At 58.1% G+C, this 24,255-nt stretch overlaps 3 protein-coding genes across 3 annotated transcripts; 1 reads left to right on the forward strand and 2 right to left on the reverse strand.

Moving 5' to 3' along the window:
- The first annotated feature begins 2,814 nt into the window (after positions 1 to 2,814).
- Positions 2,815 to 7,413, forward strand: LOC105469625 (Yip1 interacting factor homolog A, membrane trafficking protein). The gene is made up of 8 exons (XM_011720927.2): positions 2,815 to 3,021; positions 3,722 to 3,933; positions 4,092 to 4,196; positions 4,326 to 4,404; positions 6,240 to 6,297; positions 6,462 to 6,617; positions 7,029 to 7,122; positions 7,212 to 7,413. The coding sequence occupies exons 1-8, from the start codon at positions 2,991 to 2,993 to the stop codon at positions 7,335 to 7,337; spliced, it is 861 nt and encodes a 286-aa protein (XP_011719229.2). The 5' UTR covers positions 2,815 to 2,990; the 3' UTR covers positions 7,338 to 7,413.
- Positions 7,414 to 7,786: 373 nt separating this feature from the next.
- On the reverse strand, positions 7,787 to 13,805 carry LOC105469618 (cornichon family AMPA receptor auxiliary protein 2). Its single transcript, XM_011720917.3, is given in 7 exon segments — positions 7,787 to 8,417; positions 8,585 to 8,676; positions 8,678 to 8,729; positions 8,830 to 8,942; positions 9,200 to 9,247; positions 9,650 to 9,718; positions 13,460 to 13,805. Coding segments are annotated over 7 exon segments (483 nt in total). The 5' UTR covers positions 13,541 to 13,805; the 3' UTR covers positions 7,787 to 8,389.
- Positions 13,806 to 15,414: 1,609 nt separating this feature from the next.
- Positions 15,415 to 23,749, reverse strand: LOC105469619 (RAB1B, member RAS oncogene family). Its single transcript, XM_011720919.2, has 6 exons — positions 23,596 to 23,749; positions 20,438 to 20,510; positions 20,053 to 20,148; positions 19,845 to 19,940; positions 15,993 to 16,124; positions 15,415 to 15,898 (listed from the first exon to the last, which is right to left on the reverse strand). The coding sequence occupies exons 1-6, from the start codon at positions 23,607 to 23,609 to the stop codon at positions 15,704 to 15,706; spliced, it is 606 nt and encodes a 201-aa protein (XP_011719221.1). The 5' UTR covers positions 23,610 to 23,749; the 3' UTR covers positions 15,415 to 15,703.
- Positions 23,750 to 24,255: the final 506 nt, after the last annotated feature.

The following is a 24,255-nucleotide window of genomic DNA, read 5'->3' on the forward strand; positions in this document are numbered from 1 at the left end:
GTGGGCGCTCGCGGGGTCCCATCTCTAAGGAGTAGGCCCAGAGTTAAGCCCACCCAGATCCCATCCCTGAAGCCTCACTTGGAGAAGAGGGTAGTTACAGCTGAGAAAAGCGTGATGAGTTTCACTGGCTGGGCAGGGGTGCTGGACTCAGCTTAGGACAGGCAGGCTGGGGCAAGGACACCAGGGACCCTAGGCTGCGTGACCTTGGGCCAGCATGCTCCGCTCCCAACCTCAGTTTTCCCATCTGAGAAATGGGGATAGAGGCCGGACTGAATGGCTCATGCCTGTAATCCCAGCACTTTGGGAGACCGAGGTGGGAGGATCACTGGAGCCCAGGAATTCCAGCAGCCTTGGAAACATGGCGAAACCCTGCCTATACAAAAAATTTTAAAATGAGCTGGGCATGATGGTGTGGTGCACACCTGTATTCCCAGCTACTCGGGAGGCTAAGACAGGAGGATCAATTGAGTCTGGGAGTTAGAGGCTGCAGTAAGCTGTGTTTGCACCACTGTGCTCCAGCCTGTGTGACAAAGTGAGACCCTGTGAAGAAGAAGAAGACAGAGAGAGAGAGAAAAGAAAGAGAAGGAAGGAAGGAAGGAAGGAAGGAAGGAAAGAAAGAAAGAAAGAAAGAAAGAAAGAAAGAAAGAAAGAAAAGACAGACATAGAAAGGTTTTGGATTCAGTTTACAAGCATCTCTCATGCCCTGTGCTTCAGCCTGTGTGACAAAGTAAGACCCTGTCAAGAAGAAGAAGAAGAAGAAGAAGAAGAAGAAGAAGAAGAAGAAGAAGAAGAAGAAGGAGGAGGAGGAGGAGGAGGAGGAGGAGGAGGAGGAGGAGGAGGAGGAGGAGGAGGAGGAGGAGGAGGAGGAGGAGGAAGAAGAAGAAGGAGGTGGCGTCGGTGGCAGAGGAGGAGGAGGAGGAGAGGAGGAGGAGGAGAAAGAAGAGAGGAGGAGGAGGAGAAGGAGGAGGAGGAGAGGAGGGAGAAAGAAGGAAGGAAGAAAGGAAAGAGGGAAGGAAGGAAGGAAGAAAATACATAGAAAGGCTTTGGATTCAGTTCACAAGCATCCATCGTGCCCTGCAGGGACATGGGAACTGGCTTGCATTAGATGACCCCTCCCAGGTACACTTGGCCCCAGTGCTACTTCCTGGCCCTCCAGGGCCTCAGATCTTCACATCTGTGTCTGGGTCTGGCTTTGCTGGAAAACTAGACAATCTGGGCAGAAAATAAGCTGCAATACTGGTGGGTTAATTCATTTTGTATGTGTGTGTGTTCAGGCAAAGAGCAACTCAAAGACCATTCAATTAAACATCCTTACCCACTTAAAGATTAGGTAACTGAGATGTAGACAGAGGAAAGGACTGGTCCAGGGTTTTATCTATTTATTATATATTTGTTGGACACAGATGTTTACTGGGTGTCTTCTATATGCAAGTATTGTGCTTGGCACTGGGAAGGCAAGGGTGGAAGTGGAGAATGACAACAGGGCCTGTTCTCATGGAACTTACATGCAGATGCAGGGCAAATTGGGTGCACCCAGAGGGGGCCTAGAACCCAGCCTATGACCTCCACCCCTGACCAGGTCAGGTCTCTGTTCCCTTTGTCTCTCTGAGAGGCACAAGCTGAACTGACTCTTAAAGATAACTAGGCTTATGGACAAGTGGATATGAGGGGGAAGGGCATCCGAGGTAGAGGGGACCTCTGGGCAATCAGACCACGTGGGCTGAGTTTGCGGGAGCAGGAAGGTCATCTGGTGTAAGTGGACACCTGGTAGCTAATTAGAGAGGTCGTCCTCTCTAGAAAGCGGTGGCTGAAGGTCTGTGAGAGGGAGGCTCCTGAAGACTGTCTCCATGGGGGTGGAAGTGATCAGAACCTGGTGGAGAGAAAGGAACCTCTGGGACTACAAGTGAGGCTTGGGGGCCTCACTTCGAGAAGACCACAGGCCCGGCGATGACTCAGGAGTTTCGGCTGCAGCTTCAGGACGCAGATCAGCACACCTCTGCCCCCAGATCTGCTGGACTACGGGAGACTCTATGGGACAGGCCCTGGGCAGGATCCTGCCCCATCTATACCACCCAATCTCTGGGACTTCGGATCCTCTGGGCCCCAGTTTTGCAGTATGCGTGTATGTGTGCGTGCGGCCACGCGCTCGCTAGGAGCGTGTGGTTCGAGACCCCAAATCTTCCCATCCGCAGGCCCCCGGGAGTCTACAGGATGGCGGCAGAGGCGGGAGGGCATTTTCAGCACCGGACGACGGACAGCACCCCGCGCGGAGAAGAGGAGTGGGAGGCGGGAGGAGGAGTCAGCATCCTGGGGCTTGATTGGCCGCTCAGTCACTGACAGTGGCGGCCTCCCACCACCACCTCCGGGGCTGCTGGGGCTCCGTTCCAGGACTGGGTGAAGTGCAGGTGACGGGGGAGGAAAACAAGCCCAGAGAGGGAGGAACAGGCGCCCCGAAGGCCAGGGCTTGGTTGGCGCTCGACCGCCCCATTCCCTCCTGGAGTACGTCCCACCAAGGAAGCTTCGTTCATGACTCCGGCCGCAGGTCTCCTCTAGTCTCCCTGGTGCAGTCGTGGCAGGTTGCGTCAAGTGCCTCACCGCGCAGGCGCGCGAATAATTCTCGCCCACCTTCTTCCTTAACTCTTCTATTGGCTGTTCCCACCGTGAACTGCAAGCCAGTGATCCAATCCTAGGCACCACAAGTTGCTCCTCCTGTCCCTCACCCGGATGTTGCCTTCTGCCGAATCCGCTCAGGCTACAGCCAGTCAGTGGCCAATTGGGAGAGGGGTGGGGCGAGCCGGCGACGCCGAAGAGCCAATGGCAGGCGTGGGGGATGACGCCGCGGACATGGTGGCCGAGACCGGCGGGGTGGGGGACGTGTCGCGCGGCCGGGTGGCCTCGGTCTGTACTTTGGGCGCGGAGCAGCTGCCTTATTAGTATTCGTACCCACGAGGCGGCGCAGCGGGCCCTCGGGGAGAGAGAGCGTCGCGGCCATGGCTTATCACTCGGGCTACGGAGCCCACGGTGCGTGGGGCGCTGGCGGGGCGCGGAGCGGCGCGGTGCGGCCGGCGGGGGGAGAGTCGGCGGCGCGGCCCGCTCACCCCGAGGGAGATAGCGACTGGGACCGCTGCCCAGGGCGGGGGTGTCACTCGGGTTCCTGCCCCTCGCAACACTGCAACGCGTCCCGGACTTCGCTCTCTCGGCCCAGTCGTGAGACCGGGCGGTGGTAGCACAGCTGGGAGTCCCATGGCGGAGTCGGGGGAAAAACGGGGTCCGCCTCCAGAATCTCCTTTCACTCTTGTGAGCCTGGTGAGGTCCCTGAGCACTGTCCAGGGCCTCCGGGTAGCCAGCTGTCGCCTCTCCCCGGTTTGTTCACACAAGGATGCCCTCCCAGTTAACTGCCCTCCCAGTTATCTGCAACTTCTACTCACTATGGCTCAGTTCAGAGGTCACTTCCAACGAGAGGCCTTCAGAAACCCCAAGTGGGCAACCACTTCTAGGCGCTGCCTCAGCTCTTCCTTTGCCTACATTTAGCAACGGATTTCTCGCAAAGGATCCCTCATCAAAGTTTTTTCTCAGTTAGCTCCCCCTCACCCAGCTTGGGGTCTCCTCACTGATCGGTGCCTGCAGGACCCGTGCAGGGCTGTCCAGCCAGGGAAGGGGCGGTGGCTTGGGCTCATGCTTGGTATTTCTGTCATCTACTCTGATACCTCCAAACCCACAGGTTCCAAGCACAGGGCCCGGGCAGCCCCGGATCCCCCTCCCCTCTTCGATGACACAAGCGGTGGTTATTCCAGCCAGCCCGGGGGATATCCAGCCCCAGGAGCAGATGTGGCCTTCAGTGTCAACCACTTGCTTGGGGACCCAATGGCCAATGTGGCTATGGCCTATGGCAGCTCCATCGCATCCCATGGGAAGGACATGGTGCACAAGGAGGTGTGGCCTGCCCCCAGGGCACGGGTGGCAGAATTTTTGGCGAGGGCTGGGACATCATGGGATTCCACCCGATTCCTCACAGTGTCCTCAGGGATGGAGAACACGGAGGGGCATTCGTGGGGTGCGGCTTGCCCACAGCCTCCTTTCTCCCCTCCCAGCTGCACCGTTTTGTGTCTGTGAACAAACTCAAGTATTTTTTTGCTGTGGACACAGCCTACGTAGCCAAGAAGCTAGGGCTGCTGGTCTTCCCCTACACACACCAGGTGAGCTTCCTATCAAGGGAGCTGGTGGGCCTTCCTCATTGTGCCGGAGTCTGGCGCCCAGACCTCAACCCCCTTCTCTCCTCTTTTCTCTTCTTCCCCTCCTGATGTGGCCACTGCTGCCACTGCCAGAACTGGGAAGTGCAGTACAGTCGCGATGTTCCTCTGCCCCCTCGGCAAGACCTCAACGCCCCTGACCTCTATATCCCCAGTGAGTCTCCGACCTGGGCTGGGGAACGTGGTGGGGTAGGGTCGGGGGGGGACTTGTGTCTTGAGGGATGAATGGGAAGAGAGGCTCAGCTACTGAGTCAGCATCTGTTCTTGGTGCTTTGTGTATGTATGGCAGTTGCAAGACACCAGGCAGGCAGTGCAGGGTTACCAGTAAGGAGCTTCCTAAATATGCCTTCAGTGTCCCCAGGACACCCTTTTGAGACCTTCCTGTCTCTTGATTTGGACTATATCCCTCCCCAGCCTGGAGCTCTGGGTTTAGACCTGGCTTTGCAGATTCCAGCTGTGGGACTTTAGGCTGGTTATTTGTACTTTTCAGTAAAACAGGACCAATATAGTCCCTACCCCAAAGGACTGTTGGAGAGATTCAGCAAGGTGATGTTTGCTCAGCACCTCACCTGGCACACAGGAAGGACGTAGGAAACATTAGCTGTTACCATCGTTATTACTTGTCCTCCAAGGCGTGCTGTTATCCCTTCTTCCAAGAAGCCTTCCTGAGCCCCTGAGCAAGTGGTGGCTCCCTTCTGGGTTCCCACAACTGCCTGTCCACATGGCATTTTTCAGGCTGCTCACATGTGCAGCTGACTCTATCCTGTTGGCTGCATAGGGCCAGGCCCATCATGGACACCCAGGGTGAGTGAGTAAGTGCAGTGACCAGCCCACAGATGAGCTTCCAGTGAGGGCAGCCAGTGGGACTGAGGGCAGGCAGCCAGCCTAGGTGTGCTGGGCAGCACAGGGGTTCCTCCATCCTTCATCCCCTGTGCCCATCGTAGCCACCGTGTAAGGCTGGAACTGGCATCCCCATTTTACTTGTTGAAGCCAAGCTTCAGAGGAGCTTCAGTATTTTTGAGGCCTTAAGAGTTGACGGGCGGTACAGCTGATTTCCTGACTCCAGAACTCCAGACACTCCCCGCTGGTGGTCATGTCAGTGCTTTTTTTTTTTCCTTTTGAGACAGGGTCTCACTCTGTCACCCAGTCTGGAGTACAGTGGTGTGATCTTGGCTCGCTGCAACCTCTGCCTCTCACGCTCAGGCAGTGATCCTCCTGCCTCAGTCTCCTGAGTAGCTGGGACTGCAGGCTACAGGCGCCCGCCACCATGCCCAGCTAATTTTTGTATTTTTAGTAGAGACAGGGTTTTGCTATGTTGCCCAGGCTGGTCTTGAACTCCTGGGCCCAAGTGATCTGCCTGCCTTGTCCTCCCCAAGTGTTGGGATTACAGGCATGAGCAACCGCACCCTGCCAGTTCTAGTGCTTTAAGCGAGGCAGAAGACAGAGTTAAAACTGCTGCTAATGCCCAGCTCCCACTGGCTCTGAGCTTTTATGAACACTACCCAAAGTTAAACTTGGAGTTCCCTGCATTGTTGGGCAGCCAGAGCCCTACCAGTGCCGAGACTCAGAATTGCTGACTGAGGTGAGGTCATCTCCATGGCCCCAGACTCTAGGGAGAGAATGGGTGTCCACTGAACCTGCATTCTGGTCTTGCCAGAAACCAGTTTGGTCCCTGTCTAGGCAGAACAATGGCCTTGGCCCATGATACAGTTTCTGAGATGCAGCAGAAAACTGATGAGCTTCCCAGCACAGAGGTAGGAAAGGTGGCTTGTGGTCCTGGAAGAAGGGTCAGGTGGCATTTACACAGTGGGAGAGGGCTGATTGGAGACAGGCATCCCAGGCAGGGCATTTGGGAGCAGAATGTGGAGGTCAGGCCATGCTGGGCTATGCAGAGAAGGAAGTATGGGGCGTGTCAGTGACCCCAAATGCCTAGGAAGGCAGCTCTGATTGAGGAAGCCAAGCTGATGGCATCTCTCTGGCACTTGGCAGCGATGGCCTTCATTACTTACGTGCTCCTGGCTGGGATGGCACTGGGCATTCAGAAAAGGTCAGTGCCAAACCCCTCCCTTACCCTCCCCTTCCTGTGAGCTCTTCTCCCAACCTCCCTAGGGCATATGTGGTGGTCCCCAGCTCACCCTCTGTTGCCCCAGTCTCTCATCCTCACCCCTGCCTCAGGATGCCTGGCTCTGAGCCGCCCCTGCTTTGGCACAGGTTCTCCCCGGAGGTGCTGGGCCTGTGTGCAAGCACGGCGCTGGTGTGGGTGGTGATGGAGGTGCTAGCCCTGCTCCTGGGCCTCTACCTGGCCACCGTGCGCAGCGACCTGAGCACCTTCCACCTGCTGGCCTACAGTGGCTACAAATACGTGGGGTGAGCACTGTGGGCCAGAGGGGTTGCCTTGGGTCTGGGCCTGCATAGCTGTAGCCTCGAACTGTGACCCTGGACATGTCTTGGCCCCCAGTGACCTCGAGCACTGCTCTGTTAAGAGGGAGGAGCTGTCTCCAGCAGTCTCCTGAGGACCTGGGTGCCATGCAGAGGTTGGGGAGGTGTTGAGAGTCACTCTGCCAGAGTCTTGGGGAGAGAAGGGATCTCAGATCCAGGTCCTGGGGCTGAGTCCTGAGCCTTCCATATCCCTTTGGGGTCTGGGTCCCTGTGGGGACAGATTGAGAGTAAAAGGCGCTGTGGGACGTGGGGTCTAGCTGGCTCTGGGCATTGGGGGTAGGGCCAATCTCAGCCTAGACCCCTGGGGGTCCACCAACCCTTTCCTCCTCTCACCCCCAGAATGATCCTCAGTGTGCTTACGGGGCTGCTGTTTGGCAGCGATGGCTACTACGTGGCGCTGGCCTGGACCTCATCGGCGCTCATGTACTTCATTGTGAGTCTGGTGTGCCCCCCCATTCCCCTGCCTTCACTTGAGGGCAGACCTCCCCCTCCTGGCCAGCCTTCAGCTCTCCTTTCTTCCAGGTGCGCTCTTTTCGGACAGCAGCCCTGGGCCCTGACAGCATGGGGGGCCCCGTCCCCCGGCAGCGTCTCCAGCTCTACCTGACTCTGGGAGCTGCAGCCTTCCAGCCCCTCATCATATACTGCTGACTTTCCACCTGGTCCGGTGACCCCCTGGCCCAGATGGCACTGAGTTTTTCATTCATTGAAGATTTGATTTCCTTGACTTTGTCTGACCTTTGTTCCTGGGGGCCTGATGGGGAGCTACGGATACCTCTGGGCCTCTCCATTGCCCAGGGGACTGGGCTTGGAGCTGTCTAGGAAGAAGGTGGGCCCAGGGAGGGCTTCATGACTTTGGTGGCCTGATACTGCCTTGTAAGGGTTTCAGCAGCCTCAGCTGGGAAAGAGAAGATGGAAGGAGGCTGCTGAGGGGAACTGGAAGGCCTCTGATCCCTCTGGGGGGCTCCAGCAGGGTCTGTGGGCTAGTGGGGTAAGACAAGCCAGGCTGGGGATTCAGCTTAGGGCTGCCCCCTATACAGTCCCTGTAATTGGCCCCCATCTCCTCTTCAAGCTTTCCAGGAGCAGAACCGGGGCCCACATATTTGCAGTAGTTTATTCATATTTTGTCACAAATGGCCGGGGAGAGGGGTGCCGGACTCCTCCAGGCGACATAGAAAATAGGTCCAAGAGACAAGGTGGCTGAGGTTGGGGCAGATGGAGACAGGGCTGGAGAAAGAGCCTAGGGGAGAGGGGAGGGCAGACTAGGGGTGGGGCTGCCCCCCTGCTGAGCCTGCTCATTCCCGGTGCGGGTACCCCCCCCACCTGCAGGGGGAGCCTCAGGGCGGGGGTGGAGGGGGGTGGCCCAGAATTTCCAGGGTCAAGCTCTGCCCCTTGGCAGGGCCCAAGTTTCCCCCGAAATGGACAAGGCCGGAGGTCCTGCCCTTTCCAGGACTGACTGCCATGCCCACAGGCTGGCAGAGGAGCCCCTGCCCCTGTTTAGAGCTCTGCCCAGCCGCTCTAGTCCAAGGGGGAGGGCTCTGAAGGTGGGGGGGTCCCCGCAGCAGCAGTTTGGGGGTTGGAGAGGCTGGGGGCACCAGTGCCCCCTCCCTCCCCAGGGCTGAGGCCTCTGCGGCCAAGGGGCAGGGCTGGGGGTGCACAGGCGTCCGGTCCATTCTGGGCTCACTCCCTGGCCGGCTTCCCCCTTAGAAACTCACCAACGTATAAACCATACTGTGGGAAGATGAGCCAGTGAGCCTAGCCCTGCACACACACAGCCACCCAGCTACCCACCTGGCCACACCCTGGGCTGCCCTCAGTCCTCAAGGGCAAAGGGCATTGGAAGTGTGATGCTGGGGCATCCCTTCCCTGAGTTCTGACTGCTGTGGGCAAGGCCTCACCTGTACAGGTAATAGAAGAAGGAGAGCAGGTAGAAGGCAAGTTTGCACCAGGACTCCTTCTGGCAGTAGTTGAGAATGTCAGCATTCATGATGGAGGACCGCATCATACATGACCTCAGAGCCATCTGCAGGACGGTGGAAGTACCTGGGGCAGACAGGGGCTTGAGTGTCTGCCATCAAGGCTCCCACCCCCATCCTGTCCCTGTTCCCCATCTCAGCCTCCCCAAGGCAGCTGCTCCCCTCACCTCCAGAGGTGGTAGAAGAGGAGGGGGATGTTGAGGCCCAGGGTCACCCACTCTGCTGCACACAGAAACATCAGACAGAAGAGGCCGTGGATGGAGTATTCTGGGACCACCAGCTGGGGGAGTGAGGGTGAGAGGTCAGCGGCCTGGTGCTATGACAGACCCAGGCTTCAAGGGCACAGAGAGGAGCTGGGGTTTGGAAGGTGCCCACCCACCATGACCTCTGGAGATTAAAAGGCCTCTGGCTTCCCACTCCCTCCCAAGTAGCAGAGTGGATCAAACAGGCCCAAAGCGGGGGACGGCCTGGTTCTGGGCCACAGACAGTGGGGACAGCGCTGGGCTAGGAGCCTCCTGCCCCAGCCCTGACACTGACCTTCCTCAGGAGGCAGCAGATGCGTTCGATGTTTTTTAAACGCTCGCGCTGTTGGGGGAAGCAAAAGGCCGCGATGGGGGAGGCGGAGAAGCAGATACTGGAGCAGCTCCCACCGCCCCGCATGTGGCCGCCAGGGGGCGCCAGAGCGGTCTCTGCGGCACTGTCGGCGCGGCCGGGAAGCAGCCGCGCCGTCCCCATGGCGACCGTCACCATGGAGGGGCCTTCACCCGCGTCTCCAAGGCAACGGCCCAGAGCCTGGCAACCGCCGCCCCGCCAGGAGGAACTCAGCCCTGAGCACGCGCCAGGTGTTTGCTGGGGGCGGAGACAGAGAGGAAGGGGGCATGGCCGTAGGCCCCCCACCCCACCCCCGTTTTCCCGTCTCCCACCCCCAGCCTACGACAGATGGAAAGACGGACAGACACACCTCGGCACAGCACATGTATCACTTACTGCCCGCGCAGGGTTCCCCTGGTCGATGGGGTTCTTGAAGTCGGTCCGCAGCTCATCAAAGGCTATGATCTGGGGGAGGGGCGAGTGCCCGTCAGGGTTGGGGCAGCAGTTTATGACCTTCCCCCCAAGCCCTTCTGTGGGATAGGAGTTTACTGAAGAGGACCAGCCAGGTGGAGCTTGTTGCAAAGGTGGAGAAACCGAGGCCCAGGGAGGGTCAGGGCCTGGTCCAAGGTCATCACAACAGTCCAGAAGGGAACCCTAGCGTCTGGATGCCCAGTTCAGGCCCATGTCCACTACACCTCCTTCCGAAACATCCCAAGACATGGCCTCGTGTCTGCCCTACCAGGTCTCAGGCCCTGTGCTGAGCACTGGGGCTCCAGAGGCCTGGGATGCAGCCTCTGCTCGGGAGGAACCCACGCCCAGAGGGATGATCACTCTACGTTCCAGGTGATCAGGGTTTAGGGTACAGGACCTGGAGTGGGTGCTTAACCCTGTGTGGAGGGTGAGGGAGTTCAGGCTCGACTCAGAGTAGGTGTTGGTGAGCAAATGGGGGAAATGCAGTTCAAGCAGAAGGTGCAATGGCAGAGGGGTGAAAGGTCAGGAGACATTCAGGAGGCTGCGGGTTTCATGGGGCTGGCATGACAGCGCGGCGAGCAGGAAGAAAAGAGGGAGTGGTGGAAGAGGAGCTGGAGAGTTCAGCAGAGCCAGACATGGACAACCTGTGAGGCTGGAGCAGGAGGTTGGACTCTAACACAAAAACATTGTGGGGAGGCATGGAAGAGTACACAGCAGCAGAGTGGGGTGGTCAGGCCCATGTCTTAGGATTGGTCCATGTCTCAGGATTGGTGGGCCAGGAAATCCGAGCTCACTGACAGTCACAGCTGAGATCTAAGTGGTGCTCCTGCTGGCAGGTATGTGGATTAATTCATTTAATGCTTACAACCTAATGATTTAGGTACTAGTTTTATTTTCATGTCTATTTTGCAGATGAGGAAGCTGAGACAGGTTAAGTGACTTGTCCAGGGTCACACAGCTGGTTAGTGGATTCTAACCCAGTGTGACTCCAGAGTTAAAATTCCTAACCACTGTGTCATACTCAGGTCAGACCAGCAAGGGGACAGTTTGGAGGGTTAGGGGCAGGGCTGATGGTGGTCTGAGTGAGGAGAGTTGTAGTGGAGACGGAAGGCGTGTATGCGATTCTACAGCTCTTTAGGAGCCAGACTCCAGAGGGTTCAAAGGGCCGAGAAGTGAAGGCAGAAGTCTAAGGTGTCTTCAGGTGTTAGGGTGTCTGGCAGACGGCAGTGTCCTCACGGGCGGAAACTCTCCAGGGGAGCAAGTGTTTGAGGGGATGATGGGATGGGCCTGGGAGGAGCTGACAGGTGACTTGGGGGAAATGGGCTGGCAGAGGAGCCTGCTGGGATCCCCTCCCATCAGCTCCAGCCCTAGGATGAGGCAGCAGGCCCACCACCCCCAGGCATCCCAGAACCCAGACGGCTCAGAGAGAAAGAACATGGGCTTCCTGGAGGGAGCTGGGGCCATCTGGATCACCCCCCCCACCCAGTTCCTCATTGACTGGGCAGCCGCCGCTTGGCACGCACAGCAACAGGGTCCACAGGGAGCAGAAGGGTGCCGTCTGTGCCCCAGAGCTGTCATCACCAGCAGGCGGCAGGCGTCGCGCCTCCCACCCCCCAGGCTGCCTGGTGCTGACTCAGCCCCCGGAACAAACAATCCCCCACGGTGACAGCTGACACGCATCACTCACCACCAGTGTTGCCTAGGAACCATTGGGGCCTGGGCTGAGGGTCTGGAGTGGGATCTGGGGTCCTGCCCTGTTAAGAGTCTAGTTCTTAGCAGCTGTGGACTGAGGACCACACCTCCTATCCCCTACCACCCAGCAGGCCGCACTAGGCACTCTGATGTGCACAGGTCCACTTAGCCAGTGAGGAACCAGACTCAGGACAAATGACTAGATAAGATCATCCAGTTAAATGGCTGAGTGGACACAGTACCTCACATAGGTGCTCAATCAATATCTGTTGAATGAACAAAGACATTTCTTCAAAGCTTGGGCCTTTCCTCCCAGCCTGGGCACTCCACAAGGGCAAAGTCTGGTTTTATTCATCCTTGACCCCTCAAAGCCACCCAGAGCCTGATCTTTGGGAAGCATCAATGCAGGTGTGGTGGATGGAAAACTGCTGAGAATCCCCTGAGGACAGGGACCCCACAGGGCCTGTGGGAAGGCCCTGGGTGGGGAAGGCCCCAAAAAGGGGCATCCTGAATTCCAGAAGCCCTTCTCCTAGGAGCTGGTCAGCTCTGCATTCCCCAGCCTGTGGCCTCCAGCTCCCTTCAGCCCTTAGAACCCTAGCCCTCCTGCCCCTACCTCACAGAAATAAAAATAGAGTAACTCGGGGTGGGGGGGAAGGGGGGGGGAAGACAAAGCAACCAAGACCCAGGGAGACAGCAGAGCCAGGCCAGGGAGTGACAGGGCTGGAGCTGGAGTGTGTGCTGAGGTGCCTGTGGGGGCTCACTCCTCACACAGTATAGGTTCAGTCAGTCTATGGAATCCCGATGGCAAAGAGCAAGGTGGCAGGGGATGGCAAAGGGAGCGCAGGGGGAACCATGGAGCAGGCAGCAGGTCCCAGGAAGAGAAAGGAGAGAGGAAGTGGGGAGCCCGGGGAAAGAAGCAGGTGAGGCACTAGGAGGAAGGAGGGAAGGGTTATGGGAAATGGGATTGAGGGAGGGGTAAGAGGACCCCCGAAAGGGAATGACAATCAGGGGAGGTGTGCGCGGGAGGTGTGGGCAGAGAATGCTGAGCTGAGCCGACCAGGGCCAAGCTGGGCAGGCTGTTACAGAGAGACAGGCACGGGGTTTGGGTGGGGGTGGGGAGGGAGGGCAGTAAAGTGGGGCCAGGGGCCCCCAACAACCAGCTGGAGGCTGATTGATAGTTTTGTAGTGAGGGGAAGGGAGCCAGGCAGAGGCGGCCTTGGAGGAGAGGGGCTGGAGGGGAGGAGAAGGGAGCCTGGGGAAGCGATGGGTCGGAAGTAGGATGAGAATGGACATTTTGAAGAACCAGGTGAGGCTAGGCCAGGGTGAGGGACAGGCCAAGGGGTATGTGAGACAAAGGGGAAGGGGGGCAGGAAGAGGAGGAAGCTGAAAAATGGAGAGGAAACCTGAGGGGCTGGGAAGCTCCCAACAGGAGGGGTAGGGAAACCCAAGGTGAGCCGGTGGTGGGGCTAGGTCTCTGGGGGCTGATGAGAGCCAAGTGCTGTTTGGTCAGGAGGGGGCTGGGAAGGCAAAGGGTTAATGGGCTATGAGATCTGTGGGTCCTGTAAACAGATGCAGTTGCCATAGCAACCGGCTCCATCACTCTGGCTGGAAAAACCCACAAAGGGTGGGGGGGGCAGCAGACAGACAAACTGCCCGACGGACTAATGGAGGCAGCTGGATGGTTGTGGGGGGGCGGGGACGTAGAAGAAGGTAAAGGAGCAAAAATTCCAGAATTCCACCCCCCACCTCACGGGCTGCATGGGGGGGGGGGCAGGGACGGGGGGGGCAGGAGGGAGGGGGGGCAGGGTCGGGGGGGGGGGGGGGGGGGGGGGGGGGACTGACATACAGACAGGCGGGGGCGGCGAAGGAAGGGGGGCCCTGGAAGAAAGCCGACCATGGGGGGTGTTAATGGGGGCGAAGCGACAAGCCGACTGCTGGTGGATAGCAAGTTTCCCCGGGGCTCTGAGACCACCCGCCCTGGGTCCCTCCAGCTCCGTGTGGCCCCTGCCCCCCACCCCGCCCCCAGCCCCAGCCCGGCCTTACGTGCCAGATGACAAAGAAGATGAGGGAGGCGCACAGCACCAGGGTGAGCATGTAGCAGAACGCGGCGAAGGTGAACGCCATGGCCCCCGCGCCGGGCGGCGGCCCGGGGGGCGCCAGCGCGGGGCCCGGGCGCAAGGGGACGCCCCCCGGCCCGCGCTTAGGGCCGGCCGGGCATGGCCCGTGGGGCTCGGGGGAGGTGGGCGATGCGGCCGGGACCGGGACCGCGGGGCCGTGGGGGGCGCGGGGCGCGGGCCGGTGGGCTCGGGGGGCGCGTCCGCTGCTGGCTGCCCGGGCCGCGATCGCTCATCCTGCGATCCCTCGCCCGCGGCTCCCTCGCTCTCCAGCCCGCGAAGCCGGCGGGGCGGAGCCGGGGGCGGGGCCGCCGCGCGAGCGGCCTCGGGCGGGGCTGGGTCTCCGCGCGCCCCTCGTCTGCCCGCCTGGTTCGGGCGCCACCCCCAGCCCCGACGAGCCCGCGGCCGTCCCCCTCGGCACCCCGCACCCCTAGGCACTCCAGCCACCGGCACAGCCGCACTCGGCCCCCTCGGGCGGGCGCGCAGGGCAGAGGCTGAAGTGCGAGGCACTTGTCACTGTCGGAGGCGGCAGAAGCACCTGGCTGGGACACACAGCGAAGCGAGGACATGGGCTGAATGGGGGCAGCGGGGTTTTGGGGGGCGCCGAAGGAGGTCGGGCCAGGTGCAGTGGGGGCCCTTTCAGAGGCTGCACGACCCCACACCTCTGCCGTGTCCCCCGTGGGAGTTGGCGGCGGCACACCAGGTATGAGCTGATGGCCGCCCTCTCTCTCCCTGACAGAACGGTGCTGGGCCCTTGGGGACAGACCACAGAAGCACAAGCAGCTTTCCTGGCCCCAGGAAACGGGGTCAAGGGCTTTCACCAGCAGCCTTAAGATGCAGAAACCAAGCCAGGACCCCCGTGCACCCCATCAAGCCCAGGGTTCCAGTTCCATCCCCCCACCCCAAGGCTGGACTTAGACCAGAGACCACACTTGTCCACCACAACTTCCTTGCAAAAACCCTCAGCTCACCCGAGGGCCAATGGAAATTTATTAATTTTTTTGTCCTTTTCCATCTTTCCCCAAGTGGCTTTTCCTTGCAAAATGCCTGACATGACACCAGAGGGGAACCTGGGAGCGGGGGGGCACCCCAAGGGGCAGCCCAGGGACTTAAATACAAGCTGGAGGGCAGGGCACAGGTGGGACAGGCAAGAGACAGCACGAGGGACATGGCTGCTCAGGGAGACCAAAGACTTGCTTTCCTGCAGGAAGCAGCTGTGCCAGAGGGCAGGGGACTAGGATCCTGGGTGCAGAGTGGATGAGCAGAGAGGCCCCCAACCCCGGATGGAACCCATATTCCCCAGAGAAGTAGCGGCAGGGGATGAGGGCCTTCCCTGGTGGGCTCCAGAGACCCAGGGGAGAGTGAGCCAGATGTGCTGCCTCAGGGAAGGGGAGGAGGTGCTAGCAGAAGGTTAAGGCTGGTGCCCAGCCTCTGGCACAGTGGGCCTTCCGCCTCTGCCTGACGTGGGGACAAAGGGGCACACTGGGCAGGCAGCGCACGGGTCTGTCTCTGGAAGGGCAGAGGGCGGCAGGAGCAGACTCCCTCCAGGCTCAAGACACAAGCCCAGTGCGGCTACCCACCCACCCGTCCTAGATATACTCAGACCCCACCGCAGCTGGACGGCTCGAGCTGGGAGTGTGGGAGGGGAAAGGAGGCAGTGGGGAGAGGAAAGGGTGGGCTGCTGGGCCCCTGTGGTCTCCATGCCTGTCCTGAGGTCCAGCCCAGGGCCCTGGATCCCAGGTCCTGGATCCCCTGGCCACTCTCCTGGCCCTGGGCACTGACTGCAGCCAGGGCAGTAGAGGCCGGGGAGACCTCAGCTCTTGGGCAGAAGGAGAGCAGGAAGAAGGGGAAGGAGAGAAACCCAGTGCAGCATACATGGGGTTCCAAAGAAAGGTGTGTAGGGGGGCATCTTGGAAAGTCACCTAGAGGCAGCAGCAGAGCAGGCCCCTGCCCTGCCTGACCACAGGTCCTGAGTGTCCTCCCTTAGGGACTCTTGACAGAACTGGGGCTCAGGGCAGCAGGCAGATGGGCCAGAGGGAGATGGGGAGCCCAGGACACCCCAAAGCCACAGACTCAAATGCCCCAGGAGAGGGAGAGGGAGGCACCTCCTGCACCCCCCCAGGGACATCATCTGGAGAAGGTGCCCCCTCCTGTCCCACTCCATGTGCCCCTCCTAGCAACAGCCACCGCCAGCCGGCTTTACAGGGGTGCTGTCGATCTTGAGATTGGGCCGCTCGCCCCCGGAGGCTGCTCCGGGCCCCATCCGCTTTTTGATCTCGGCAGCCATGGTCATGAACGCCTGCTCGACATTGGTGGCGTTCTTGGCACTTGTCTCCAAGAAGGGGATGCCCAGAGAGTCCGCAAACTCCTGACAATGGAGAGGAGAGAAGAGGAGGGGAGAGCAGGGTGAGGGGCAGGAGGCCCCAGCGCCCCCAGCCCAGGCAGACCGGCCCATCTGCTACCTTGGCTGTGGTGTTGTCCACCACCTTCTTGGTGGTGAGGTCGCTCTTGTTGCCCACCAGGAGCTTATTAACGTTCTCACTGGCGTAGCGGTCAATCTCCTGCAGCCACTGCTTCACGTTGGCATAGGACTCCTAGAGGGGGCCAGGGGCCAAAGTTATTTTGCTCCCAACTGTCACCCCTACCCCAGACCTGGAGAACAAGACCTTCTCTGAGGGGAACAGGACAGCTCTGGGCCCCCTGAGTCCTCGGCTCAGGGATGCAGAGGAAGCCTCTGCTCCAGGCTGAACCTTCCTCCCTGCCCTCCTCCATCCAAGACCCAGAAGAGCCCCAGCAGCCTGCCAGCTGCCCCAGCACCTCAACAGCTGCTCCAACCCAGGCCTGCCAGCTGCCCCAGCACCTCAACAGCTGCTCCAACCCAGGCCTGCCAGCTGCCCCAGCACCTCAACAGCTGCTCCAACCCAGGCCTGCCAGCTGCCCCAGCACCTCAACAGCTGCTCCAACCCAGGCCTGCCAGCTGCCCCAGCACCTCAACAGCTGCTCCAACCCAGGCCTGCCAGCTGCCCCAGCACCTCAACAGCTGCTCCAACCCAGGCCTGCCAGCTGCCCCAGCACCTCAACAGCTGCTCCAACCCAGGCCTGCCAGCTGCCCCAGCACCTCAACAGCTGCTCCAACCCAGGCCTGCCAGCTGCCCCAGCACCTCAACAGCTGCTCCAACCCAGGCCTGCCAGCTCTGCTCCCTGCAGCTGTCTCTGCCCGAGACACTTGCAGGCCTAACCACATGTGAGAAGCAAAGAGAGAGTGGAGGGGAGACAGGAACAGAGAGTAACAGGTCTGCAAGAGTTACAGTTCCCACCGTGGCCTGAAAATCCCTTTAAGGTTTGTAGCCTTGGAGCGCAGGAGGTCGAGGGTCCTCTCAGAGGCGGCCCTGGCCCATGGCAAGACAGGACTCCTGGGAACAGCCTAAAATTCATCCTACTTTTGGCACCAACAGCCTTATGACCCGGCTTCAGACTCTTCCAGCAGCTTGCCCCTACCCCACACACAAAGGACAGGACTTTCAGGAAAGTGCTCAAGCTAGTGCCACTTTTCCTCCTTAGGAGCCAGAGGCCTGATGACATCACACTGGCTCAAACTCTTGCCATGTTCCAAGTTGGGTCCTGCACTAAGTGCTGGGGACAAAGGGGGAAATCATACCCGAGTCCTGCCCTAACACATTCACGGGACAGCAGAGGAATAGACCAGGCCACACACAAGGGCAAAACAGGTTAGAAGGCAGGGACCGGGGAGCCCCCAGACCACCTCTGCTTGAGGTGGGAGCAACAGCAGGCCTAAGCCTGCAGGTGGGAACTGGCCTTGTGCAGGAGAGGTGCCAGCTGGGGAGCCAGCATGTGCCAGGTCACTGAATGGGAGGGGCATGATGTCTCTGGGGAATGGGAGGAAGTGGAATGTTGCTGGGATGCACTCAATAGGGAGGGGGAAAGCGGAGAGGGGGAAAGGGGAGAGGGGGAAAGGGGAGAGGGGGAATGGGGAGAGGGGGAATGGGGAGAGGGGGAATGGGGAGAGGGGGAAAGGGGAGAGGGGGAAAGGGGAGAGGGGACGGGGGAGGACAGAGCGGGGAATGGGGAGAGGCCAGAGCACAGACTGTCTCAGCCTGGCTAAGTCTTGGACAACCAGGAGCCAGTGGGCGTTTTCTCAGGCCAGAAGCAGCAAGATCACACCTGTGCTCTGGAAAGCTAGTCCTGACAGGAGACAGAGGCCAGATCAGACCAGCAAGATGCAGACCAACTGGGAATGGTTGGAATAACCCAGGGAAGAGAATGTGCACCAAGCCAGGGATGCACACAGGATTTAGACCACCGCTGCTGAAGGCCTGGCTCAGCCATTTACTGTGTGACCTCAGGTATGTCCCCTGACCACTGTGAGCCTCAGTTTCCTCATTTCTAGAAACAGTACCTCCCAGAAGGGCTGCTGTGAGCATGAAGAGAATGAACGCAGGCTTGTCTCATAACAAGTGCTTACCTGGCAAGAGCTGCTATTATCCTCATGACTGCTATTATCATGAGAAAACAGATTTGAGGAAGATGATGGGGAGAGAACAGAGGGGACTTGAGACTGACTGGATGGGGGAGGGAAGAGTTTTCTGGTCAGCCTGGTAAGAATTGTGTCACAAAGATGGGGATGCAGCTGGGCATGGTGGTGTGCACCTATAGGCTGAGGCAGGAGGATCCCTTAAGCCCAGGAGGTTGAGGTTACAACGAGCTATGATCACACCACTGCACTGCAGTCTGGGTGACAGAGCGAGACCCCACGTTTTAAAATAAAAGTATTAAAAATGTGGATGGAGACGCTGGTTTGGGGAGAGACAGTGAGGCCAGTGCTGGACATGTGAGTTCTGCAGAGACTGCTTGAGGCGGGGGAAAGGGTGTGCTCAAAAGCCAAGAGCCCTCCAAAACTGGCTTTGCCCTTCCTGTGAGACCGGAGGCAAGTTACTTAACACCTCTCCAAGCAAGTTTCCTCATCTGGAAAACACAAACCCCACCATTTAGTTTACTAGAGAAGATCATGAAGATCAGAATTAACACAGACACAAAGTGCCAGCATAGACACGGACAGAGGAGGGAAGCCACAGCCACAGCTGTTAGATGCAGGAATCACAGAAGACAAGGCAGAAGCAAGCCACAGAGTGGCCCCAGTCATGCACCAGAGTAAGGAGGAGAGTCCAGGGCAGTCGGGAAGCACCAAACACAGGGTGATGGGAGGCAGCACCGGACAAACCAGCAAACAGACACTGACAATAGAGAATCAAGTGCTGCAGGAGACTGAGGAGCTGGGGACGGTACACTTTTCAAGGAGAGAGAAGAGAACAGAGTTCAAAGCCACGAGAGGTCAATCTGCTGAAATGAGGTCACTGGATAGATGGCAGTCAGGTGGGCCCTGGTAACCTGTCTGGGTGGTATGTAGCTTCCCCACAGCTCGTCCAGAGCTGAGGACATCATGAGTCCCTGGTGAGCTAAAGAGCCCGGCTGCTCCTCAGACAGGGACTCTTACCAGCCCACGGCTGATTTAAGCTTCTCCTCATCCCCAGGGCTCGGCCCTGTTAAACAACAACATTTGGTAGAAAAACACAAAGCAGGTGGAATGAGCCATCCAGGTTTTCTGTCTCTGCCACTGGACTAGCCGAAGGACCCTCGGCAAGTCACCTCACCATCCTGAGCCCAACTCCTCACCTGTGTGATGGGAACATAACACAGACCTCTTCTGAGCATCAGAGGCAATCCGAGGGCTGGGCCAGGTTCTGTAAACTATAAGGTTTCATGGAACCATTTTCGGCTCTTGCTACCACCACTGTCAGTCACATGGGACTAACACTGCTGCTGGAGGCACAGAGCTTCTGGATCTCTGCTTGCATTGGGCCCAGAGCTCAAGCCTCCTCACTTCTTTGTCTAAGGCCCTCTAATTGTCCCCCTGCACTGTGTCTTCACACAGGAAGCCACAGACCCATCATAGCAGCCAACCGCCTGACTAAACTCCCATAACATGCAGGTGCCCAGAAGGTCTACAATAAGGTGGTAAGTTTGGCTTGGCGGGGAGGGAAGGTGTGAGGGCTTGTCCTGCCAGAACCTGCAACAGGGCCTTGGGAGGATCTATTTCTGTGGTTGTTTCCTTCCTTGTGAAATGAGTCCAAGTACAGTCACCTATTTTTTTCTTTTTCCTAGTTAGTTCCCGCAAGCAGACAAGTACAGTGTCTTTTCCAGGAAGCATTAGGAAAGAGAAGATGGAAGGAGGAAAAATAAGAGTCAAAGACCTAAGGCTAAGGAGGCCAAGCTGAGGATGGCTAGTCCAGGAGTACCTGGTCAGTGACGTCATACACCACGATGATGCCATGAGCCCCCCGGTAGTAGCTGGAAGTGATGGTCCGGAACCGTTCCTGGCCCGCTGTGTCCCACTAGGAGACAGTAGGCAGAGGAGCAGGTCAGCTGGGGTCCAGATTCCCAGAGTCCCTTCCCTCCCAAGGCGGACACCTCTGTACCAGGGATTTTGGGAAGAGCGACACTCACGATCTGAAGTTTGATAGTTTTGCCATCCAGCTCGATGGTTCGGATCTTGAAGTCCACCCCGATGGTGCTGATGTAGCTCTCTGTGTACGTGTCATCCTGGAAGTTCAGGGGCCAGTGAAATGATGGGAGTAAATGAGGTGAGGCCCACTTGGAAAGCCTCCCTCCAGCTTCCAGCCCCAGCGGGGTCTCCTAATCACCAAGCCCCAATTCCCAGCACCCAGCTGGCCAGCCCTGTGTCTTGTTCAGGGCAGATGTGCTGCTGGCAGGTCTTACAGCTTCACCCCTGGTTCCCAGATCTTGCGACTACTGTGCTCTGGGTGGTCCCTTCTCCCCCCAGCTGCCAGTCAGGACCCCGGGTAGATGGTATGGGAGGCTTCTTACTCACAGCAAACCGCAGGAGCAGGCATGACTTGCCCACGCCTGAGTCGCCAATCAAAAGCAGCTTAAACAGGTAGTCACTGGAGAGAGAGGATGGGAAGGCGTGAAGGGAGGCAGGGAGCCCACCTACCATCATCCTGGAGTCACAATTAGAGGATTCCCCCACCCCACGAGGCATCCCTTGGTTTATTTTTATTTTTTTTAGCAATAAGGTCTCACTCTGTCACCCAGGCTGCAGTGCACTGAAGTGATCACGGCTCACTGCAGCTTCTACCTCGCAGGCTCAAAGTGATCTTCCCACCTCAGCCTCCCGAGTAGCTGGGACTTCAGGTGTCCACTACCACTTCTAACTAATCTTTTTTTTTTTTTTTTTTTCTGAGACGGAGTTTCGCTCTTGTTGCCCAGGCTGGAGTGCAATGGCGTGATCTTGGCTCACTGCAACCTCCGCCTGCCAGGTTCAAGCAATTCTCCTGTCTCGGCCTCCCGAGTAGCTGGAATTACAGGCACCTGCCACCATGCCTGGCTAAGTTTTGTATTTTTAGTAGAGACAGGGTTTCACCATGTTGGCCAGGCTCGTCTCAAACTCCTGACCTCAGGTGATCCACCTGCCTCGGCCTCCCAAAGTGCTGGGATTACACGTGTGAGCCACCACATCCAGCCCCTGGCTACTCTTTTTATGTTTTGTAGAGACGGGGTCTCACTATGTTGCCCAGGCTGGTCTCAAACTCCTGAGTTCAATCGATTCACCTGCCTTGGCCTCTAAAAGTGCTGGGATTACAGGGGTGAGCCTGGTCATCCTTTGGTTTAGAATACTATGGTGCTCACCAGATCTTCCCACCAGTCCCGGTCAGGGAGGGCTGATGCCCCCCTCCAGAAAAAGCTAGCCCAAAGGGCTCTCAGCTTGCTGAGTCTAAATTCTCACTTTATGGAGAAAGAAATCAAGACACAGAGAGGGACGTGACCTGCCAAGGCGACAGAGCTGGGTATCCTACCCTGATTTCTGAGACTTCATGGTTTGGTACAGTAGGGGCTATTTAGGGAATCCCCAGTACATGACCTGTGGTATGCCTGGCTTGGCAGGGGAGGCCCCAGAAGTGGAACCCAGGGCACAGTCTAGAACTTGTTAAGTGAAAAACCCATGTAAAGAGACTGATGGCCGGGTGCTGTGGAGTGTGCCTGTGGTCCCAGCTACTGGGGAGGGTGAAGCAGGAGGAGGATCCCTGGAGCCCAGGAGTACATGACCAGCCTGGGTGATGTAGCACGACCCTGTCTCTCTCTCTTTTTTTTGAAATGGAGTCTCACTCTGTCACCAGGCTGGAGTGCAGTGGCACGATCTCGGCTCACTGCAACCTCCAACTCCCGGGTTCAAGTGATTCTCCCGCCTCAGCCTCCAGAGTAGCTGGGATTACAGGCACGTGCCATGACACTTGGCTAATTTTTGTATTTTTAGTAGAGATGGGGTTTCATCATGTTGGCCAGGATGGTCTCGATCTTCTGACCTCGTGATCCACCCGCCTCAGCCTCCCAAAGTGCTGGGATTACAGGCGTAAGCCACCGCGCCCAGTCTACCCCATCTCTTTGAAAACAACAACAAAAAACCTGTTATGAAGTCACCAGGAAGAGGTGGTCAAGTTGCAATGAAAATTGCACTTAAGGCTAGGTGCAGTGGCTGACACCTGTAATCCCAACATTTTGGGAGCCCGAGGCACAAGGATCATTTGAGCCCAAGAATTTGAGACCAGGCTGGGAAACAGATGGAGACCCTGTCTTTACAAAAAATTTAAAAATGTGCCAGATGTGGTGGTGTACCTCTGTATTCCCAGCTACTCAGGAGGACAAGGCAGGAGGAATGCTTGAGCCCAAGAGTTGGAGACTGCAGTGAGCCATGATCGTGCCACTGTACTCCAGCCTGGGTGACAGAGAGAGACCCTGTCTCAAAAAAAAAAAAAAAAAAAAAAAGGTAAAAGGTAATCACATTTAATAATATTGAGTTCCAACTTGTGACTGTGTGAAGTCACACAGTTGAGTTCCCTGTGTGAAGTACTTCAAATGCATCATCTCATTTAATCTTCACAACAGTCCAATGAAGTCAGTTTTATCATTGTCAACTAATGAGGAAACCAGAGGCCAGAGAAGGGAAGTGACTTGCCCTAACTTACACAGTTTTTCGCTTTAAGACTCAAACCAGGTTTGTCAGACTCCAAAGTCCCTGCGAGAGCCTGCTGGTTCCCTTCTCTGTTCCCCTCCCAATCCAGCTCAGAGCTTCACCCTTCCCCAAGGAAATCTGAGACCTGGATGTGGAGGAGAAAAAGGAAGTGGCAGAAGAGGAAGAAGATAACTGATACTTGGGGAAAACTATTAGTCCTGGGCATGAGATGTGGGCCACCTACCCGCAGAGGGAGTGACCAAGAGTGAGGAGAGTTTGAGGACCAGAGAATCCCGCTGGAAGGGGGAGAGCAAATTCCATATTCATCTAAACTTCACAAGCAGTGTGACAGCCAAGGGAAGGGGTGCGACGGTGGCGTTGGGGGCCTGAGCAAAAGCGAGGAGAGGGCGGGAAAGGACGGACCGTCGGGAGCGACAGGTCAGCGTAACCCAGGCAAAGGGTAGGAGGCAGCCCCGGAAGAGAGGACCTGCGGGAGACGGGACTCAAGCGGCGCTTCGGGGCCTCCCGCTTAGTTGGCCAGTTTCTGGGCCGGCCCCAGGAGCCGGGCTTCAGGAGAAAGAGAAGGGTAGAGGGATTCACTGCCCGACCTAAAGGGCCCGAGCCTGAACCCGAGACCAGAAACTATCTAAAGACGGGCTCCCAAACTCCAGGACAGTTGTCAAGCAGCAGGTGGGGAAACTGAGGCCTGAAGTGACCGGGACTGCGGGGTCATCTGACCGATAAGGCCTGGTAGGGCCGGTGTCTCGGGCTCCAAGAGCTGCCCCTCGGGGTCGCCACGTCTGGGCCCCGGGTGTGAGAGCTCGGGGTGTTGAGCCGGGGTCCTGGGGCCCCTGGGGGGAGGGGCAGAACCCGGATGTGAGGGGGGGGGGTCAGCGGAAGAGGGACCCGGATGTGGGGGCGCCGCACAGTCCTGACCCGGGCCAGACAACCCCGGTAAGCGTACAGCCCCGTATTCGGGATCGAGGCTGCGCCGGACGGCGCGGGCGGGGCTCACTCACTATTCGGGGTTCATGGCGGCGGCGGCGGCCCGCTCGGTCGCTCCCAGTCGGCTCTGCTCCGCCTCCCGTTCCAAGATGGTGGCCGCTCCGCCCCAGAGGCCCCGCCCGCGACGCGCAGGCGCAAACGTCCTCTTCTCAGGCCTCGCCGCGCTGGTTCTCGGAACTTGTAGTCTGAGACGTTCTCCAACTCAGCCCCGCTGCGCAGGCGTAGTCGGGGAGCCCGTGCCTCCGCGCCCACTCCCATCACTACTGGCGCATTGCCTTCTGGGGCTTGTAGTTTGCACGCCGGACGCACCTAGGCTTGAGCACGATGCTGGAAAGCCTGACGGCGTCTCGGTGTTTAAAAAGCTCAGTTTAGAGCTGGGCTTGGCACGTTTCACATCTGTCTGACGGAGACAGTCATCCTTACCCTCCCAATACCCACGTTGTGAACATTAAATGAGAATGTGGGATCTAGCAAGACTAGTAAAAGTTCACTTGTCCAGGGTTCCTCGTGTACTGGGCACTCCTAACTCGCAGCCGCGTGTCATCACCCGCATTTCATAGATGAAAAAACTGAGTCTCGGGAAACTCACTCAAAGTCAAAAACTTTGTGAAGAGCAGAGCTCGTAAGAGCCCGCGGTCTCCAGAACCCCACAAGTGAACGTTTTAGGGAAAGCC

The sequence above is a fragment of the Macaca nemestrina genome, chromosome 12 (assembly GCF_043159975.1).
Source record: "Macaca nemestrina isolate mMacNem1 chromosome 12, mMacNem.hap1, whole genome shotgun sequence".
Classification (NCBI taxonomy): Eukaryota; Metazoa; Chordata; class Mammalia; order Primates; family Cercopithecidae; genus Macaca; species Macaca nemestrina.

Bases quoted from the DNA above. Each gene is read 5' to 3' on its own strand.
- LOC105469625 (XM_011720927.2), top strand. From the start codon at position 2,991: ATGGCTTATCACTCGGGCTACGGAGCCCACG. The intron at 4,197-4,325 runs GTGAGCTTCCTA...TGCCACTGCCAG, and splicing joins TCTTCCCCTACACACACCAG to AACTGGGAAGTGCAGTACAG. The intron at 6,618-7,028 runs GTGAGCACTGTG...TCTCACCCCCAG, and splicing joins AGTGGCTACAAATACGTGGG to AATGATCCTCAGTGTGCTTA.
- LOC105469619 (XM_011720919.2), bottom strand. The intron at 19,941-20,052 runs GTGAGTGTCGCT...ACTGTCTCCTAG, and splicing joins AAACTATCAAACTTCAGATC to TGGGACACAGCGGGCCAGGA. The intron at 16,125-19,844 runs GTACTCCTGGAC...GGCCCCCTCTAG, and splicing joins TGTATGACGTCACTGACCAG to GAGTCCTATGCCAACGTGAA.